Consider the following 22,491-nt stretch of genomic DNA (forward strand, 5'->3'; position numbering starts at 1 on the left):
CGGAACGCGGCGGAACCGCGTTCCGGCACCTTTTTCCGGGCCGGCCGCACCGGAAATAGCCCCTCCCACACCGGAAATAGCCCCTCCCAAATTTTACTTGCATTCCTGTTCTCTAAAGGGGCGGTCCTAGGGTTTGATGAGGGCGTGGCCAGGTTTGAGTTCCGCCACCTTTTCTCCGAGAAAAAAAGCCCTGATGATATGTTATGATTTTTGTACTGAATATCTGTATAAACTTGTACTGCATGTAGATCTTGCTGGAAAATCAATATGCTTCTATACATTTTTGTGACTATAATTGCCGTTGGCATGAAAACTGGACTACTCTGGCTTCTGCAATCTGACCATTTTTATAGTCATTAGTCAGAGATGGGGTCTGTTAATCTTCCCTCCTTAGCAAGCTCAGTTGCACTGACTTCACTAGGAGAGAAAATATATGCAGAATGTAAACCATCTTCCTTAACTCTGTGACCTCAAAATTAAGCTGTTTCATAAATAATATGTGTGGCCACTCTGCTGCAGTGAAACCACATATTTATTCAGCTGTTATGATTACTCTTTTGACATGCAAGTCTACACCCTTTTTAGTTCTTCCTTTGTCCCACCTCATCTGGTTTCTTACACACACAGTGCTGACAGAGGAGGCATGACTATTGGTTTAGCTCTTATGGTAAAAAAGCTACTGTGGTTCATTGCTTGGGATTTATAAGATCAGCAGAAATTCTGAACTCGGGTTCCTAGCTTTGTTCTGGGAAAATGACTGTCTTTTATTAATGAGAATCTAAATTAAGTCCCCTTCAGTTCACATTTATCTTCTATCCTCAAAAAAAAAATATCTCAGCTTAATAAGATAGTATAAAGTCACTAAGTTGAATATATCTTAATGTATAGTGTTCACATGCCATAAAAATGAAAAAGAATGCTACTGTGGCCATAAAAACTATCTACACCTCTAATTGAGGGAGAAAAACAGCAGGATTAAAAGGATTAAAACCATTGTTAAATGGTCTTTTATCATTTTTAAGTTGATATTCTGGGTTTTATCAGCTACATTGCATCAAAACTTGTGAAAAGTGGCAATTAAATTACATGCTCTTTATATATTTTGAAAATCATGTAATTATTCTGATGCATCATGCTTTTTGAGGCTCCTTCTCTTAAAGGCTAAACATTCTCTCTTTACACACACACACACACCGTTTTTTCCCAAAAATACGACCTACCCCCCAAAATATTAGGGATAGCCCTAATATAAGCCCTACCCAAAAGTAAGCCCTACTTAAGAGCCTGCGCAGCTGCTGATTCCATCTGGTTGCTACAGTAGACACGAGGTGAGAAGAGGGGGGAAGCTGCCAGTGTTGCTGACATAAGTTGAAGCCGGTGGGGGAGGGGGGATCTGACCCACAGGCCCCGCTTACTGTACTTTGCCTCAGGCTCCCAAACTGGTAGCCAGGGCCGCCATGCCCCCCACTTGGCAAGTGGCCAGTTTCAGCCACTCGCGGCAGGACGCCACATCATGTGTCGCACCTGCTAATGCAATTATCTAATCTTTTAGATCTATTCAAAACATTTTTATCCATTAAAGTTTTCTTAAGATCAATTACACTTAAGTATCTAAGACATTTCCTTTATATAAACTATCTCAACATTTTTAAATTTCTCATGTCAAAAAACAAAAGAAAAAAGCAAGAAAAAACACTAAGTTATTTGAGGGGCTCATCCCTCTTTAACTAAAATTCATTTATATCCAAAAACTTTCTATTTCTTTAACCATATTCAAACAAATGTTTAATTTTTAAATATTCCCTCTAATAAGTCCCATCATCTAATTTCTTAATTCTCACTTTAGCCTTTTTTTTTTTTTGCCAAACATCTTTCCTGATCAATATGCTTCACTGAATCAAAGAGTCTTCCCATAGTCTTGTAGATGTTGTAAGTACAAAAGGCAAATCAAGTAAGATGTTTTTATGGGAAGGTTTTGCCCCTTCATATTCATATTCATATTCATTGAAAATCTTTTCGCTTTCTTTCTCTTATCATTTTCTCTTATCATTTTTTGTCTGTTAAGTTCTTGTAGTTCTCCTGACAGCTCTGTAATCCATTTTATTGAATCTTTTTTCTTGTCCTCAGACTAATTTTGTGATCTTAGAATATAAATTATCTTTTCCATATCCAATATTTCCTGCAAGTTTTTTCCCACCTGGGTTAAGTCATACTTCCTTCTATTGTTAGGTTCCATCTTTAAATCTCTTTCCTCTGGTTTATTTTCAGTTGTCTGTTTTATCTGCTTGCTCTCTATTTTTACTTTTTGAGAGTTTTTTTGTTGTAAAGTTAAATTGGAGATGTATTCATTTATATTTTCAAAGTTATTTTTAATTTCATCATGGCTTGAGATCAATGTTGTTTGAACTAGTTGCAACATAGCATACATCTCCTCCTGGAAAGTATTTGTTTTTTCTTGATATATTCTTTCTGCAGATCTCTGATTTTCCATGATAGCCAAAAATCAGGATTTTCCTTTCTCTGCAAACAGCTTTAGAGTCACAACTGAGTAGTATTTATAATCCAGAAAGGTCAATTCCCCCCCCTAAAGTTTATAATTCTCACTTTGCAGATAGCCCAAAATGTTTTCTTTTTTGTCACAGCTGCCCCGCCAGCACTGCTGCCCCGCCGTGTAGAGCAGGCCCCGTGGCTCCCAAAGCACCAGCTGTACCGGCTCCGGCCCTGGGGGGCAGCCTGCCGTTGACACACCCCACCTGCAGCCGCCCCACCAGCACCACCGCCCACCCTGCACAGCCCCGTGTAGAGCAGGCCCCGCGGCTCCCACAGCACGGGGGGCAGCTGGCCACCGCCGCCCCTCACACACCCCTGCCCGCAGGAGCCCCGCTGCCCCTGCCTCTTATGCCTGCAGCCATTATTGCCCTAGCAGGGCCAAAGATCAAAAGAAAGTTACCGTGGCGTCGCCACTCCAGTCTCCTCCAGGTATCTTTGGGACTAACTAGGTCTAGGAGATGGTGTAGTTGGGTAGCAGGGAGGGGTGCAAAGTTCCTGCCAATTCGCCTTCGCTGCAGACAACTTACATGTGCAAAGTTTGCCAGCTGGGTGTTTTGGCGCGCTCAGCAGCAATTCCTATTGGCTTTTGAAAGCCAATAGTGGGAGTAGCACAGCTCATGCAAAAGTTGAAAAAAAACCATCAAAAAAGGTGCTGGAACGCCGTTCTGAGCATTCTATGAGAAAAAAAAAGCCCTGCAGATTAGTCTTCAAATATCGAAAAGGAGGACATGTAGGAGGACACTTTTCGAGGGAGGACAGAACTTAAAAAAGGAGGACTGTCCTCCCTAAAGGAGGACGGTTGGTCACCTTAACATTATTCATTATGAAATTAGCCCTTTTTTAATAGAACACAAAAATTTAAATGCTATCAATTAACAAGTGATACCTCTTAAAATACCTTTTAAAATGAAAAATGTCAAAAGCGATAATATTGCTTTTTGTGGCCTACTATAATGAGGGGTCCTTATAACACTAGCACTGATGAGATCTAGTTTGGGTAATGAAACCTCTGCAAGAAAACAACCAAGCTCAGAGAGGATCAAGGATCCCTTAGAAACAGTTTAATTAAATACAAAATAATAAATGACAGACCAGCATATTCCAAAGCAAAGTACCAAGCTTAAGCAAACAGCCATGTTAGGAAGAGGCAAGGAGGAGGAGGGAACACAGGATGGCTGCCTGGGAGTTCTTTAGTCCTAGGCCTCATGGAGGAAGAAGCTGAATAAATATAGTCAGACTAGAGGTCAAAGTGAAGAGAGTACTAGAAGATAAGCTTGAAGAGAAAAAGGCAACCAGAAAGGGCAGCATCTGAGAAAAGTAGAAGAGAGAGAGAGAAAAAGGTGTTTATTTCCTTCCCTCAGAGCTGGTATGAGGAAAAAGTTTTGTGAGTTGTTTACCTCAGAGAGAGCAAAGATTTGGAAGAGGAGAAGAGTTAAGAAGCCTAGTCAGGAACAAACAAGCAGAAAAGGCACACAAAAAAGTAAAGATTGTGACAGCACAGAAATAGAAAAAAAAACAAATTAAAAGACATATTTAAATTTGTAGAAAAGGAGTTTGGTTCTATAAAGAATGACAATAGTGAAATAAAGTAATTGAGATTACAGAAATATAGAAGTAAATATATAAAAGTAAAGAAATAAATAGACATAGAAGAGATATAGAAGACAAATTGGACTTTCAAGAATATAGTATAGATAAAGAGCTTGCAGAAGCTAGTGAGCAAAATTGTTCAATTAAGATTAATTTCGAATTAGTAAATATATATATTTCAGTGCTTTGTGTTTATTGAAACTTGACCAGTCTAGGAGAGGGAGGGAAGAGAGAGAAAGAAAGAAATAGGAGACAGTTGTATATTTCTAGACAATGAACCACTGTTTTTCAAAACTGGAATTTTGCCAAATGCATTTTAGTTCTAAAAGTATATTTTTGAAAATCTTTGGTAACTAAGCTCAACATTTGTGACATTTCAAAATATAGTAAATTTTGATTACATAAATAGTTCATGCATTAAATCAGTCTACCATAAATGTATTTGAAAATTAATAGTTTTTTCTGTAGAACATGACCTTTAAGCAGTTTTAATAACTGACACTGAATATTTACTGTTTTGTTTTTTCAATTATAGCTAAATTAATGCAGAAAATCCAAGCATATTCTGTTTTCTATTGTCTTTTTTCCTGAAAAATACCATATTTGCCGTAGTAATCTTATTTTGAGCCAAATATACGTTATAAAGTGCTCTTAGGCTGGGCTAAGCACCATTTTTTGTTTTGTGGATATATCTGGAATGTTGACAGCATGTCACCCTTGGGCATTTACCAAAAGGTCACTAGCGTGATAGGTAACCAGTGATAAAGCAGAGAGGTTATACCATACCTCACTCTAACCCTCACTTCCCAAAGGCTTTAGCTTCCCCATCTTATCTTTGTCTAAGGAATGGGCTGCTACTCATCCTTTTATTTTCTAAGAATATTTGTAGCCCTTATATGGGGCTCAGAGATAGTCTTGAATATAAAAGATATGATGGAAGCTAGCAATTTCATACATAGTTTTATTTTTATTAACTAAAAGAATTGGTAAAAATTCAGAATGGAAGGTGATCTTGGCATATACCAAAGTAAATATCTGCTGGCCCCTTGGGACCTCAGGACATTATGATGCATACGTATAGGTGACTGTTCCTAATTATAGTGATGCCAAAGTGATAGAATATGTGTTGTGATGTAACACACGCACATACAGTAAGAGGTGTGGTTTGTATAGTAGCATAACGACACATATTTTTTCACGCACACACATGCCACTCCAGGTGTCTTTGTGCTTAGCTCGCTTCATTTCCATTTCATTTCACAGAGACTTCCTAACTTTCCATTAAATTGCCATGGGTTTTTTAATCAATACTTCTCAGTGTATAAACAGATATAGAGAAATGTTTGATTCTTACATAATTTAAAAACTATTTGTAACCAGTTAGCATGGGCAGAAATCCCAATCCCAAAGATGAGGCTGGATTTGAACTGTGCATGACTATTGCATGCAGGTAGCATCAGGATTCAGGATTATCTTAAGTATGTAATTTCCCAGGATTGTGAACCAGTTGAATCTACACAACTTCTTTCAACATTTCTGCCAACTGTTACAAGGATGCTCTGCTAATTCCAAATCAGTTAAATCTGAACTCTGCACTACCGTATTGCTACCACTGTTTCTCATGTTCACAAAATTATGTTTTCCTCACATGCTTGGTGCCAATCAATATTCAGGGACTCTGAGCTCTTCCTGCTCCTTCATCACTAGAATATTTTCAGGATGAGGCAGGATTCTAGGTCATTGTTGATCATTTATTACCCATGAAATAATTGTCAGAATTCCCATGGCAAAAACAGCACCACAGTAAAGTCTCCCCCCAGTGACTTTGTAAATCTTTCTTGCTTCTATTTTCATTCTGAACTTAGCATAAAAGCATCATGATATGACAGTAGTGACAAGACTTCTTTATTATGATGCTATTTCTGTTCTTTCCTTCTTAATGCTATATTTAATTTGTTTTTAGTGCATAAGATCACAGATGTTTAGCATAAACACCAAACTATTATTGTGGTGATAGCTATAAAACATTCCTTGAGAATTACACCATTGTCCCATAGGGGCACCAAATCACTACAGGCTGTGAAGCAGTTACAATTCCTGTGATGTTTTCATGTTTTAGGCTTCTTATACCTTTAGTATGCTAAGAAAGGCTATTCCTATCAGAAATATCTGAAATTTCTTTAAAGTGACAGTTTAGGAATTTGTGTAATAAAAACATTTGTGCTTAATGCTTTAGCAAAATATTGTACTTATTTTCTTTTAATATACAAGTAGTCCTTGACTTATGACTAGTCACTGAACGACTATTTGCATTTACAATATGCATGGAATGGGTGCTTAACAACCCATAAAGACACCCCCATCCATTGTAAATAATCAGACCACCCCCCCATGGTTTCTGACTAGTTACTGCATTCTGTAGTCATGTGACTGAATTTGCAATGTTTTTTGTCAGCTTCTAACAAAAAACGACCATGCAAATAAATGAATTTGCACTTACAACCACTATATTTGCTTAACAACTGCCCCATTTATTTAACAACCATTGCAAAAAAGTTTTAAAATCACTTCCAGCATGTGGGTGCCTAGATTTATGATCCTAATGATCTTGACAGACTTGAACAATGGGTCCTATCCAACAACATGAAATGTAATGTGGAGAAAAGCAAGGTTTTATATATAGGTAGGAAAAACCAAAGGCACAAGTACAGAGTAGATGAAACCTGGCTCAAAAACAGTAACTGTGAGAGGGACCTTGGAGTCCTAGTGGATGATCACTTAAATATGAGCCAGAAGTTTGCGGCAGGAGCCAAAAAAGCTAGTACAATCCTTGATTGTATAAACAGTGGCATAGAATCAAAATCAGGACTAGGGGGAACATGATAGCAGTATTCCAGTATTTGAGAGATTGCCACAGAAAGGAGATGATCAACTTATTTTCCAAAGCACCAGAGGGCAGGACAAGAAACAATGGAAGGAAACTAATCAAGGAGAGAAGCAACCTGGAATTAAGGAAAAACTTCCTAACAATGAGGACAATTAACCAGTGGAACAGCTTTGCTATCAGAAGTTGTGGGTGCTTCGTCACTGGAAGTTTTTAAGGAGAGTCTGGACAGTCACTTGTCTGAAATAGTATAGGATGTCCTGCTTGAGCAGGAGGTTAGACTAGAAGACCTCAAAGGTCCCTTCCAGCTCTATTCTGATTCTGACTTATGACCAGGTTTTCAATTCCAGCTATAGTCATAAACTGAGGACTATCTTATGTTATATTCATATACACATTATGTTATATTCATACAAACACCTTTTTTTCTGTTTCAGATAACATAATATCTAATTGACACAGCTAGCAATGTAATAACAGTTGTTTTTGAAAATTTATGAAATAATAGATGCCTTTATATTGTAGTAAATATACTCTTCTCTTCTCTTCTCTTCTCTTCTCTTCTCTTCTCTTCTCTTCTCCAGAATTCCCAACCTGTGACCCACTGATTCATTTTATATGTAATAATGGAAGATGTATTAGTAACAAGTGGCATTGTGATACAGGTAAGAATCAACTCAACTCTAGTCACAAATAATGTTTCTGTCTAACTCGCAGGAATCTTACTCAGCTTCCCTGTATCATAGCCAATCCTGAAGTGGCTAAGACTGAAAGTTTCATGTAATGGTAGTAGGAATTAGCTTTCATGTTACATGTTACCTGTTAAGTTTCATGTAATAGGTTCCACGTTAGCATCCAATCCACTATTTATACACTAGGAGTGACAAAAATTGATTTCATTAAATCTTATAAAAGTGACCTAATGTTTTGAAGATAAATATGTACTAAAGAATTTACCAATTGATCATGTAAGTATAATGCATAGGATTATCTTATTGATTTCTGACCTTTCACTTCTGCTTAAAGATGGAAAGTGACAGAATACTATTTAAACCATTATGTCTCCTGTTAATTAAATATTTGTGATATTGTATATGCTATTTGCATATCTATCTATCTAGCTATCTATCTATAACTATACTTCTATCTATCTATCATCTATCTATCTATCTATCTATCTATCTATCTATCTATCTATCTGTCTGTCTATCTATCTATCTCTATGTATCTATGTATCTATGTATCTATGTATCTATGTATCTATGTATCTATCTATCTATCTATCTATCTATCTATCTATCTATCTATCTATCTATCTATCTATCTATCTATCTATCTATCTATCTATCTGCACCTGTTTTACTTATTTCTAATATCACTTATATCACTTATTTCTATATGCTTCTATACTTACTCCAAAAAGAAATTGATGGTGGAGCTTGATTGATCTATTCTAGTTACACCCCCCCATTACTATCCAACAGCTTAAAATATATTAAATGAATGCCTTAAACCACAAAATAAAATAAAACAATATTTATTTTACTTCACACTTAGGACTGTTGCAGCATCCCCATAGTCACATAATCAAAATTCAGATGCTTGGCAACTGGCATGCATTTATGACAATTGCAGTGTCCTAGGATTATGTGATCACCTTTTGTGACCTACTAACAAGCAAAGTCAATGGGGAAGTCAGATTCACTTAACCACCATGTTACCAACTTAACAAGTGCAGTGATTCACTTAACAAGAACAAAAATGGCAAGAAAGGTCATAAAGAGTGGCAAAGTTTCATGAAAACAGTCTTGCTTAGCAATGGAAATTTTGGGCTCAATTCAAGGTCCTGGTTTTAATCTTTAAAGCTCTTTCTGGCTTTGGGACCAGCTTACTAGAGAGACTGCCTCTCCCCAACTACATCAGCCTGTCCCATTCAATCTGGCAGACAAAGCAAGTTACAGAAACTATCTGCTAGGCAGTTATGTTTAGTGGTCCCAGGAGGTGGGACTTCTTACCACAGGATCTGCTCTATGGAACATTCTCCCTTCCTATCCCAAGGTCAGCTCTATTCTGGCTATTATTTTAAGAGCTGGTTATGTTATCAGGCCTGGAGGTCCCAGGGAAGTGGAAATATTCTGAGATGACTCCATTATGTTTTGATCTTTCTGTGCGGTTTGTATATTTTAATATTTTATAATATTTCCCTTCTAAATAATGATTTTTATAATGATTGGGTTTTTAATGCACCTGTGCTTTTATTTGATTCTTGTACACCACCCAGAGTCACTTTTAGTGAGATAGCTGGCTTTATAAATATGCTAAATAAATAAATATTAATTACCCTGCCTCTAAGTCATTGTAGTCTGCCATTGTGATCTGCCATTCGGCGAAGCCTAGCTTCTGTTTTTAATGTTATTCTAGTTGCTTTGGAGCAGAAACCAATTTGGCATATAATCTGAGTAATATACAGAGGTCAGCAAAGTATCTTTCTCATTTATTTCCTTTTCACAATTAAAAAAAAAACTTTAAAAATTGTTCATTTCGGTAAATCAGAGCTGATTGTTACAATTCCATTTAAAATCTATATACTCTCTGTACCTTCACCATCATACAAATCTTACTTTGCTGAAGTAACTCTATTCTAACTCTATACATTAATTCTGGGCTTTACGAAACTGAAGGAAATAAAAAGGTGATTCTACTGTTTCTGCTTAGTTATAGAATACAGTAATAAATTGGGCATGAATAAAATACTCATGCATTTTTACAGATAATGACTGTGGTGATGGGAGTGATGAACTGGGCTGTCTTCATTCATGTTTTGACAACCAGTTCAGGTGCTCTACTGGCCGGTGCATTCCAGGTCACTGGGCTTGTGATGGAGACAATGACTGTGGAGATTTCAGTGATGAAACTAAACCAAATTGCACCAAAGGTCAGTGTTTTATATCCCCCTCCCAACTTCTAGTAAAATGCCTATCAACTTCCAGTACAATGCTTACCTTTGTGAAATGAAATAATAGTCAGGATCATGATTTTAGCTGAGTAAGATGATTAATATAAGATTTTATTCCTACTGAATTATGCCAATTGTAATATATATATCAATAAATGGTGAAGGTAGGAATATGTATCTTTGTGTGTGTGGATGTCTGGGTGTCTGGGTCTGGGGCTCTGTGTGTGTATGTGTCATACATATATAAAACACATCAGGGAATATCTTTTAAGTTATAACTTGGTCATAATAAAACATCATTTCTAATATAAAGTGAGTGAACAATTCACTAAAGGCAGCTGTTTTTTAGTAGTGATAAAAGGGGAGCATGATAGGTTTTTTTTGTTTAAAATTAGATATTGTATTTTACTGTCTGGGAGAGGGAAAATATTTTTGTACTATGCATGATGATGGGCGGGGGGGGGGCAGATAAATCATTTGAACCAGTCCTGATTTTTAATATGACTTTGCTTTAGTTCACTAAAACAATATAACAGTGCAGTTTCAAACATATTGTTTGTAATTTGAACTATTATTAAATAAGAATCAGAGGAAAAGAATATTATGTTAAAAATTCTGCTACAATATGTTAAATACTGTTCACAAAGGGCAAAAACAATAATATGCTGCAGTCTAAGGCAAGGTGAAGAATTCAGTTCATATCAGTACACTAAAATATAGTTTCTTTCAATCTGCTTGGATGGAATGTGCATATTTAAGGATAGTCTAGGTCAGTGATGGCGAACCTTTTAGAGACCGAGTGCCAAAACTGCAACCCAAAACCCACTTATGTATTGTCATGTGCCGGGTGGGTGTGGCCAATTGGGTGGGTGTGGCCCATTGGGTGGGTGTGGCTGCGGTGGTAACGGCAGACTGGGTAGAACTAAAAAGTTCAATCAATCAATTCCAAGTTTGCGAGATCTTTTTTTTCCCCTAAGAAGTTGAAATTGATTGATTGATTGATTGAATCTTTTTTTTTTTTTGCACATGGCGGTGGAGGCCTAAAGTGAAAAGGTTTTATAAAACCCAGCTGAAGACTTAGGACTGGGGCAATGGCACGAGTGCCCACAGAGAGGGCTCTGCGTGCCACAGATTCGCCACCACGGGCCTAGGTAGTAGAATGAGTTATCAATCTATAAAAACAATATACTGCATATTTTATATAGCAGTCTCTGTACTGATGATGATCCCAACTAGTGTTTGCTACAGATTCCTTATTTGGTATAATTTGTTCAAGGAGAATTTGAATTATGAAAAAATAGTGAAACTTTGGATTTTTTGATCATACTTTTTTTTTTGCTAGACAAGTTATCAGATATATCTCACGACTCTGAAATCTGATAAATGAACATTTTGTCCTGCTTAACACTTTTCAACACTTTCATTGGAAAAGAATATACCCGTGACTCATAGGAATAAGTACAACCTCTGAAAAGAACACAGGAATCTCTTCCTCTTTTTCTTATAGTCAGTAGTATTTGATACTTAGCCACTTTTATTAATTTTTTGAATTGCTTACATTGAAAGGAACTGCAAAATGTTTTAAGTAACTTGTAATACTTACATATGTACAAAATATTAATAAGAGAGAGAGAAAGCATGCATTACACTTTCCAAAATTCATCACCATCAGTGGCCATAGGCGGCATCTGTATTTTTTTCTGTGTTACAGATCAACATGTTCTCCCTGTGGACTAATTCTGTTTCTGTTTCTCCCTCTTTCATTCCCTCTCCCTCCCTCTCTTCCTCTCCCTTTCTCTTGGACAGAGAGAGAAAGAGAGGGAAAAAGAGAGAGACAGAAGAAAGAGAGAGAATGAGGGAGGGAGGGAGGGAGGGAGAGAGAGAGGGTCTAGTCAGGCACATTGTTTTCTTCAGCATGAGCTGGTATGCATTGCTATTCTCCCCTTAAGCATTTTTGGGGATATGCCTGCTCTGAGAGTTGTGGGATAGGCTGCAAATGGTTTATTCAGGGTCACATTCCAAGAAGGAAAATGGGACAGGAGTAATGCAAAAGTTGGCCCTATTCCAAGCTGTTTACTAACTGCCCTCCACCCACTTGGGATGAATTGGAGGATTTTTACTGGATTCTTTGTTCTAACTGGATTCAGTTCTTTTTTAAACTGGCAGGTTCTTCTAAAGTACTGCACCAATTTGTTTTTGTTTTGATTGTTTTCTGACAGCTATTCTTTCCTATGCTCACACAAACAGAAAGATAGATTTCCAAACCCACTGTGTAACTTCCAATAATCCATTGCTTTAGAAAAAATAAAAATGCAATTTTGTGCATTCTTCCTTGGAAGTACTGTCCTATTATTTTCAGTTTAATTTACACTCTAGTAACCATAAACAGATTTCAGTAATTATTTTGCTGCTTAATGTAAACAGTCACTACACAATGCAATGCAATCCTAATTCAGTAGTTTCAGTTTCATTGAGGATAATATGCATCTGTAGCAATTTTCAATAGCTGAAAGTTTTCAAAAATGAAAATCCTTTAATTTAAATGAAACCACTTTTTCTATTCTTGTAGTGTACAGCGAGATATATTTTTTCTACTGTGTTTTCTGTAGGAGAAAATTCCAGATAGGTTTAAAATATAACACATTTTTTCTTTGTAGCTTTCTCTCATAGTGATACTTTTAATATCAATTGAATGTCTGTTTAAATATTATTAAAACAACATAAATTATCCATCAATAGGTATTTATCCACAGATTATATTTTTACATGATGTTAAACTGCCATACATATCTTTTTTGGAACTCAGTTTTACAACTCTAAAAATTATGTTTCAATAAATACTTTCATACACTTCAACATGCACTGTAACATTAGATACCTAGGAGAGAAATATTTACATCCTGTCTTTCATTTTAAATGGAAAAGTACCATATGCATAAAAGAGATAAATGAGTAATATTTGGAGCTTTGGATTATGTCAGGTTTGGATGTATGGTCCTCCAAATGTTATTGAATGCAAATTCCTCAAAAGATATTACTTAAGTTCTACATTTATTAGTGATATATGATATGTGTGATCTCCTATGTCAGTGATGGCAAACCTTTTAGAGATCGAGTGCCCAAAAACCACTGTGCCCTCTGCCCCGCCCCCACTCCACCCCCACCCTGCTCCACTCCCACACCACCCGCAGGGCCACCCACTGCCTCAATGGCCTGCTGCAGATCGCCCACGTGGCCCTGCAGTGCCATGGTGGCCATGCCCTCTGCCTGCACCATGCAGCAGCATCTGCGCGCAACAGGGCGCGAGGGTGGAGTCTTGTCCCTGCTGCTCAGCTGCCATGTGCTTGGCTGTGCTGCTCCGCGCGGGCTGCACCCGGATCGGCTCTCCTCCAGGGGGGCTGCTAGTGAGGCGGCCATGGGGGGAGGCAGGGCTGGGGCGATGGCATATGTGCCCACAGAGAGGGCTCCGAGTACCGCCTCTGGCACTCGTGCCATAGGTTTGCCACCACTGTCCTTGTCTGGAAAGATTCCAAAGAACTGGTCTAATCACTGGTTCTTTGGTCTTTGCCACAATGGTTGGTTCTGCTTTCGTGGACACAATTTCAGTTTGCAATGAAAATGTATCTTTACAACCGATTTTCACATTTATGACTGTCAAATTCTAAGTCCACTTCAGAATTTTTTAAATCTTTTTTACAAGCTGTGAGAATGGAAGTTGAATTGTAACACATTTACAATTTGGTGTTAGATCAAGATATATCAATATATCTTTGGTCTTGTCTTGCTGCTCTTATCATGAAAGTTATTTTATTCTTTTTTGTCCTTTCTTTTCCATAGGCTGAAATTCTGACATTCATTATCTGTGATTTTGTCATTGGGGGAAAAAACCCCCCATTCTTCTACACTTATCGCATAGAACTGTTCTCATTCTGTGGATGTCTCTTTGGCCAAAGAACAATTTATAATATGATAGCTCAAAGGGTTGAAATGGATATCACCACTGTAGTTCCAATTATATTTCTGCAATGAAATTCACACTGGTGCAAAACAGTGAACAGTATATAAAATAAACTTATCTATTATAATGGAGAAGTATATACTGGCTCTGCTCACATGATTGAATTGAATAGACATACATGTAATTAATGGGAAAAAGTCGATTATTGGAACATTGCTTAAGATGAAAGTGACAATTTTCATGATCTATTTTGTAGAAAGATAATAGACACACTTACATCCTCGTATATTAATGTGTAATTGAGTCCATATGGTAAAAATATGGCTCTGCATTAGAACAGTATAATTTTTCTTTTCTATATAATAAAAATGTGGTTCTTTACAAAAAGAATACAATACTGAATATCGCTTCCTTGACTGTGTCCAAGTAGCAATTGAAGCATATTGGAAATGATACAAATTATCAAAAAAAAAAAATTCTTAACTGATTTTGTATTATCATTTTTTTTAATGTTAGAGATAGCTTCTCTTGGGAGATGCAGTAGAAAAGAATTTCAATGTTACCCAGATGGAAACTGCATTCCTGAGCTTTGGCACTGTGATGGAGAAAAGGACTGTGAAGATGGCAGTGATGAAAAGAGTTGTAATGGAACTATACGACCATGTGACGACAAAACAAAGTTTTCCTGCAAGGCTACAGGTATTAAAGGGTAACAGTTTATGCAAAGTTAAAACTATTATTTTATTGTTAGCATTGTAGAACTATTTTCCTCATTTGGCTTTGAATCAGCCTTATTATAGTTGAAATAGAGTGGGGGTTTTTTTACACGCTTCTTATGAAAAGAATTAAGCTATAGCTCAAAGTTTATAATTTAGGATTGTTTAGAAAACATAGTTCAGAATCTTCCCATCTTACCAACATTCTTTGCCCAATCACAGGAGAACTCTTGCCTTAGCTTGGTCATATATGTTCTTTTCATCAGCTTTTTCACTCTCTGCCCCATGTGCTGAAAGAGGTTGTATCAATTGTCCATGTCCTTCTTCACTGCATCTTTTATTTGGCCTATGCCTTAATTATGCTTATATTAACTAACTGCCATGGAAATTGTTTTTTTTAAAGACTTTATCCTACTCCTTTTACCTGTTTAGTCAATGGGTAATTTCTAGAGAGTTGCAAAATTCTGCTTAACTGCCATTGCAAAATAATATAAATGCCATAAAAGTTTTAATTTTATATATTAAGCTTAACGTTTTACAACAATGCATGTTATTTGATTACTGATCATAAAGAAACCCATTAATTAAAACTAATCTCTAGAAGTAGATTATGTAATATTGAGACCATGTTTGTACTGTGTTGGGAAATGTGGATAGTAAAATAAACTTCTCCATCAATTAATCACTATAAAGTGAAAATAATATTTATATAATTAGGTTTAATTTCATTATGTTTGGGACATTCTGAACCCCAACAACTTGGTAACCAGTAACTGTAGTGCTATCATGATTCATCTTGGATATGTCCTGTAAGAAAAATGAATTAATAAGGGCATATCATTTAATGAATGGAAAACTGATTATATCAGCACATATACATGCATATTTATTGTTCAATTTATATAGCTATAAATAAAAGTTAATATAATATTCCTTAATGAATATATTTCCATAGTGTCTGCCAAACCTGTAAAAAAATGATGTGGATGTTGACCATGATGATTCTCCACATGTAGCTACCAAATACAATAAAATATAGAATGGTATAGACTAGCACACTAACCATCACTTGACATTTGGCATGAAAACTTGATCAAAACTTTGTCTGAGGATTTACTTGGTGGAAAATAGACTTTTTGTCTGTGGATTTCAAAGTCCTATCAACAATCCATGATCACATTTCTGGCATATTATAGAGAAAAAAAGAAATACGTTTTAACAACAGTCATGTTCCTTTCTTTCAGCCTCAGTATATGATTAGAAACAAATTGCATAATCCACCTTTACCAATATTGCACAATGCAACATTGGTAAAATATTTTACAAAGTTGATAGTCATTAATAAATTAATAGAAATATGCATCCCAGCTTTTACCTATATTGCTCTTAATTTATTACTTAGAATGATGAAAAGAGAAAAAAATACTCAGTTACCTAGTCCTAGAGAACAATTTGGACATATCTTTTAGAACTTGAATAAGAACATTCTGAAACAAGGTTCTGAGAAAATTAGAGTTTATAATAGATCAGTAATCGGCCATTTGGCAGCTGTTTTCTTTTCTTTCACTAGCTCCTTCTAGAAACAAAAATCAGTAATACACATCCTTAAACTTGAATCTCATAATTAGATCAAATGCAATATTTGTCAATTAACTGGGTTCCCTGTTAATTGAACCCAATTCAATTGGGTTGAAAATTGTTATGCTTCTAGCATTTGTTAATTCAGATGAGAAATATTTTTCTTCTTTTTTAATATTTACCAAAGTCCATAAATTTCCCCATAAAATGGCTTGAAAGATATTGATTTTAAAAAGAAGAAATCAAAATCCTTAAGTTTAGCTATCTAGTCACATAATACAGCAGTCACACATACACAATGAAAGAAATAATTTTATTTTATTTATTTTATATATTATTTTAAAGTATTTAATTTTAACTTTAACTTTAACTTTAATTAAATTTAACTTTTTTTTTTTTTTATTTTCCCCAAAGAAAAAGCAGTTTTCCCTATACACAGAATAAAAATCTCACAAAAGTTTCAGAAGATTCCCATTTGAAATGGCTTTTATTTATAGTTCCATATAGCTATTTCCAATATATGCTTCTTCTCTCTGAAATAAAAGATTGGGAAATGGCTAACGTTGCTTCATTTGAAGTTCTATAAAATAGTGGAATTAAAAATAAATTATGAAAGACTAATTAGCCTTGTTAAGAAAAGGAATCAATATGTTTATTTTCTCTTTTCTTTAAGGGAGATGTATTAGCAAAGCTTGGCTGTGTGATGGAGACATTGATTGTGAGGATCAGTCTGATGAAGATAATTGTGAAGGCTATATGTGTGGGCCACCAAAATATCCATGTGCTAATGACACTTCCATCTGTCTGCAGCCTGAAAAGCTTTGCAATGGAATAAGAGATTGCCCTGATGGATCTGATGAAGATGATCTTTGTGGTAATTATACTTGAACAAATGCAGATGTATGAAAAATAAATAAATAATGGTCCCTAGATAATGTATCCAGACTCTTCCACCCCAGCCACATCCCTTATGTAAATTTTAATATGTTTGATAATTGAAATATTCTCAACATATCCTTATATGGTTGAAATTAATGCCATGCTGAAAAATTGCTCTGCTTTCATTTTGTCCATTACTGAAAAAAACCAAATTCAAAGGAGAAAAATTCTAAATGTTTATATACCAAAGTTCTGAATAGAATTCAAAGAATGGATGAAGTCACTTTGTTTCAGGTGGCCAGCAGATTCCTCTTCTCTTCTCTTCTCTTCTCTTCTCTTCTCTTCTCTTCTCTTCTCTTCTCTTCTCTTCTCTTCTCTTCTCTTCTCTCCTCTCCTCTCCTCTCCTCTCCTCTCCTCTCCTCTCCTCTCCTCTCCCCTTCCCTTTCCTTCCCTCCCTTCCACTTTTCCCTCCCTCACCCCAACAATGCAGCTCTAATTTATCTGGCATTAATTGAAAATTAATAAAATTAATTGTATCGAACTACATAATTTTCCTCTTTCTAACGATATATTGGATGTTGAAACAAATTCATGCTCTGATTATGATGCATTCCCAGATTTTTTTTTCATACAAATGAAAAGCATAAAGTGAACACAAAATAAACAGCATAGCAGGGCAGCAGGTGTTAGTTCTCTTCTCTGACACATACAGAAGATTGTTATATAGCACTTGTATGCAAAGGCAATCATGGTCTACATTTTATGCAATATATGAGATATTTATCCCTAATAAATTTAATTTTTATTATTCCAGTTTATGAAACCATCCACCTTGTCTTTTATTACTCTATTTTTAAACCTGCAGACTTTATTATTTATATATGCGAACTGATTGCCAAAGAATTCTATGGTTCTGAAATATACCTTTTATTCTGCAGTCTACTAGATCTAATCTTATAAAATATATCTGCGATAATAGATTAAATTTTAATTTATGTCTGACAAACACATTTCCACCTGTTTTTATTTAAAAAATAATAATGATTACTATTCTTATTTCAGAAGAATGTTCACTTAACAATGGTGGATGCAGCCACCAGTGTTCAGTAGTTCCTGGAGGCAGAATTGTCTGTTCATGCCCCCCAGGACTGTACTTAAATTCAGACAATAAGACCTGTGAGTATGTAGATTATTGCACCAAACATCAGAAATGCAGCCAAGTATGTGAACAGCATAAAAATGCTGTTAAGTGCTCCTGTTATGAAGGTTGGGAACTTAGTAAAGATGGCGAAAGCTGTGCCAATATCGGTAAGCTGACATTTACTTATCTATTCACTATTACAAAGTGTCTCTTACAAACATTTTACTATGTCAAAATGATCCATTTGCTTTAGAGAAGCAGAAGGAGTCCTGGGTTGTTTAAGCTTTAACTTTTTTGATACAGATGCTTCACAATTTGTTTCTATTTAGAAGACATAAAAATTGTATAAGATATTATGCAATGCAGAACTTGATGATACTGAATTATATTTTTATGCAAATATTTATGTCCTTTTTTGTTTCCTTTAATAACAAAAAATAACCTATACCATCAGATGTTATTTCTTATGTAAGATAAATGCCATTGAATGACAAATTTAAAAAATATTTTTCTAAAACGTGAATTAAAAATATAGTGGTCTAGATATGAAAGTGTTTGTAGAAGCCAAATATAGAAAGTGGACGGCAACAAATTAATGCCTTTCCCTGAAAGTTCATTTGTTATATCAACTTTTTTGATAACCATTTTTTAAATGCTCTTGATTCAATCTCACTGATCAGAGAAAGCATTTGACTATTTGGCTTTCTGTGTATCGGTAGATATATGTGAAATGCAATTTCATTTTTCCGTTTCCAACAATAATGAAGAAATTTGTGATTCAAAAGTTGTATATATATTTTATCGAGGACGGCTACACATGAAGTATCTTCTTTAACTGTCTTTATTCTTGCAATGGTAGGGGACCACTGTTTTTGAGTCTAACTGTGTAAACTTGAATTGTGCATTAAGAAGGAGGGAGGGAGGAAAGGAGCGGGGAGGAAGGAAGATGCTAACAGCCATACCCACCTAGCCACACACTTTTTACATCATACAACATTTTACATGTAGTTCATATACTAAATGGCCAAGAATTAAAAAAAAACATTTTGAAGACTGTTTCTTTTATTTTTCCATGTTTATTAGATATATTATCAAATTTATATCTTTAAGCTTCTATAACAAACCCATAAGCCCTTTTCATTTTCTTTGAATGAGTTATCATATTTATGGAGCATTTGTCATAAAACAAATTAAGGTAAAACAATAACAGGTTAAAAAAAGGGTTGAGGTTGGTCAGTGCCTCCAAGATCTATAAAATATTAAAGACATTTGTTAAGAAAAATAATGGAATATTGGGAAGTAAAAGCTTCCCATTTTCTTATACGTGATTAGAAAGGGAATACCTGTATACTATAAAGTTAAATTAAAAAAAACCTTTTGCACATATCATACAGGTATATTTTGGAATAAAAATGGTTATTATCTTCCAGTTATCAATAATTCTTCCCAATTCCTATGAACACACTCTCCAGCATATAGAGTAATCAAGCAAGAAATACATCAATAAAATTCTCTGGCTTGGTTCTGGCAGACAATTCTGATACTCGTAGTGTAATAGTTAAAAAAACTAACCTAGAATTGGGAGACTATTACTGGAATTCTTTCATAAGGACTTCTTAGCTTTCCTACAATAAAAATCCATATTGAAAGTTCCTGGATTCTTGTGTACCTGTTTAATAGACTCCCATCTAATCTGCTAGGGATAAGTCTGACATTTGCTTTACTATAATAACCTGTTACTGATTAGGTTTAACCACAAAATGTATTGTTGTGTTCCCAGATCCTTTTGAACCATTCATCATTTTCTCTATTCGGCATGAGATCAGAAGGATTGATCTGCAGAAACGAGACTACAGCTTATTAGTTCCTGGTTTAAGAAATACAATAGCACTTGATTTTCACTTCAATCAGAGCTTACTATACTGGACAGATGTAGTAGAAGATAAAATTTACAGAGGCAAGCTTTCTGAAACTGGAGGTATGAAATGGAGCTTAGATTTTTTTTTTTAAACTTAAGTGTACAGGACTCAGGAAACATGATGCACAAGTTATAATTGGAAGTTTTTTATTATATAAATTATAAATATGTGCAAATATATTTTATTAGTTAAATGGTAAATATGTACATCAATACATACTCTAAATGAATTATATATGGGAAGTTGAATAAAATGGGGCCAAGAAAAAGGGCCTTCTCAGTGGTTGCTCTTTCCCTAAGGAATATCATTGCCCCAGAAATAAGATTGGTCCCATCTTGATATTTTCCCAGAAGGATCTGAAGACATAATTTTGTCAGTAGGCTTAAGGACTTCGGGTTGATATGAAGCCGATGAAGTGATTGATTTGTTTGTGCTTGTTGCTGCTTGCAGGAGTGGTTTGGGGTTTTATATTGTGGATTTTTAATGTTGTAAGCTGCCTGGAATCAGCATTGTAAGCTGGACAACTAAATAATTTTGCTAAATAAATAAATAAATAGTTTTGAGGGTTTGGTGATTTAATATTTTCTTCATGGCTTTTTTGTCTTTCTGAAAATAACTGGGATTTTTCAAATACGTGTCACTTATGTGGTACATGCTTTTACAGATACTGCATTTAGCAGTGTGTATGTGTGTGTGTGTGTGTGTTTGTTTGTGTATATGTGTGTATCCAATAAAAGTAAATGTGACTGAGTTCATAAGGAGAATGCAATCCAAGCAACTGATTTTAAGCCTTCTTTCCATAGTAGATCAACAGCCATTATCTGAAATGTAGGATGAATAATGCAATAGCTATGTTTTCAGATACTAACAAATGCTTCAGCATTTGAGATACTTTTCTTTGATGAAATTTATGACAAGATCAAAACTTATAGCATTATAGCATATCTCTATCAAAGGCTGAAGAAGTGGAAATTTCTGGGATATTTCAAACACAGGCTACAGAACTGAACTTTCCAATAATGCCCTATCATTTGACTCATGTCCTTAAAAATGTAAAAATGGTATCGACAGATCTAAGATTAAAATAGATTCAAAATACATACAATGAAAAAGCTACCTGTTCCTAAAATCTTGCCTTTTGATGTGATCAAAAATGACATATGTATTCTGTATCCTTATAGATTCAGAATTAGATTCTAAATATTTTTCTGCTTAAATCATTGCTTTGATCATAGCAGCTAAAGGTAATCTTTGGTATCAATTGGCAGATTTATAATTTTGAGTGTGCTTTGGTCATGCACCCCAAATGACTACTATAGGTTAATTTGTATATTCAAAAATTGCTACTTTGCTAGTTATGGATAATCACAAAACACCTATTAACCAGGAGTTAAAATGATAATATTATTGTTTGCTGTCTATTCAGTTTATATTTATATCTCTATTATTCTATTTATATTTTCTTTTGAATTATCATATTTTCACATAAGAAATATGCAAACAAAAAGGAAAGAAAAAAAGAGGAGGAACTTCTATTAGAATATTTATTATCAAGCCCAGCATGTTTCAGATACAAGTTATTTCTTTAAGTGCTTCTTTTTTTGTATAGTTTTATATTAAAAAGCTAGGTATATCAGAAAGGGAAACAATACAATTCCTTTTTATTTCTCATACTTTGTTGTAAAATTGCCTATTACTTTTTGAAAAGCCAATTGATGTCTAGATAAAAATCTTGAGACTTAAAAAGAAGTTTTTTGTTGTGTTTTCATTTCTGTAATCTTGTATTGTGATTTTTTCCCCTGTGCTATTACATGAAAAAAGTTCCAGAAAAAACTGTATCCAAATGCTTTCTCTTAAAGCTTTATCCCTTCCATCCTCAAAATGTATAAAGTGTTGGCTGATCATTGAGTTCCCTCAGTTCCTTCATCTCAGAACATTGAGGAGAGTTTTACCCTGCTGTGCTTCCGTTATTCCTTCTAACAAACATTAAACAGGAAGCATGTAAAGGATATATTCTACAGTGTTATTTTATTTTTTAATTCTTACAATAAGACTTGAATTCAGAAAGATGAAATGCATAGGAGATAAATGCAAAACACCAATAAAGGTTTCTAACAGAAGATATTCACAATACATCTGTAGAATTCAGTGCAGTTTATTTCTGAAAATGCCCTCAGAATTTTTTGTTAGTCTTTAATAAATTGTTATACTAACATGGAAATTGCAGAAATTAAATGAACATGTAGCAGTTTTGGAGCAAGTATTTCTTCTTTTTCTTGAATTTTTGGTGCACTTATAAAATAATTTGTAAAAATTATTT

At 35.0% G+C, this 22,491-nt stretch overlaps 1 protein-coding gene across 1 annotated transcript in view; it reads left to right on the forward strand.

The window, feature by feature from the left end:
- The window catches only part of LRP1B (LDL receptor related protein 1B), a gene marked incomplete at its 3' end in the record, with an annotated part of 540,296 nt that overhangs the window by 369,503 nt on the left and 148,302 nt on the right, over window positions 1-22,491 (forward strand). The window contains exons 20-25 of the mRNA XM_029284208.1: window positions 7,609-7,689; window positions 9,795-9,959; window positions 14,455-14,637; window positions 16,906-17,106; window positions 18,174-18,419; window positions 20,033-20,230. Coding sequence (XP_029140041.1) covers window positions 7,609-7,689; window positions 9,795-9,959; window positions 14,455-14,637; window positions 16,906-17,106; window positions 18,174-18,419; window positions 20,033-20,230 — 1,074 coding nt within the window. The remainder of the gene's footprint in view (window positions 1-7,608; window positions 7,690-9,794; window positions 9,960-14,454; window positions 14,638-16,905; window positions 17,107-18,173; window positions 18,420-20,032; window positions 20,231-22,491) is intronic.

The sequence above is a fragment of the Protobothrops mucrosquamatus genome, unplaced genomic scaffold, assembly GCF_001527695.2.
Source record: "Protobothrops mucrosquamatus isolate PMUCROS unplaced genomic scaffold, P.Mucros_1.0 scaffold429, whole genome shotgun sequence".
Classification (NCBI taxonomy): domain Eukaryota; kingdom Metazoa; phylum Chordata; class Lepidosauria; order Squamata; family Viperidae; genus Protobothrops; species Protobothrops mucrosquamatus.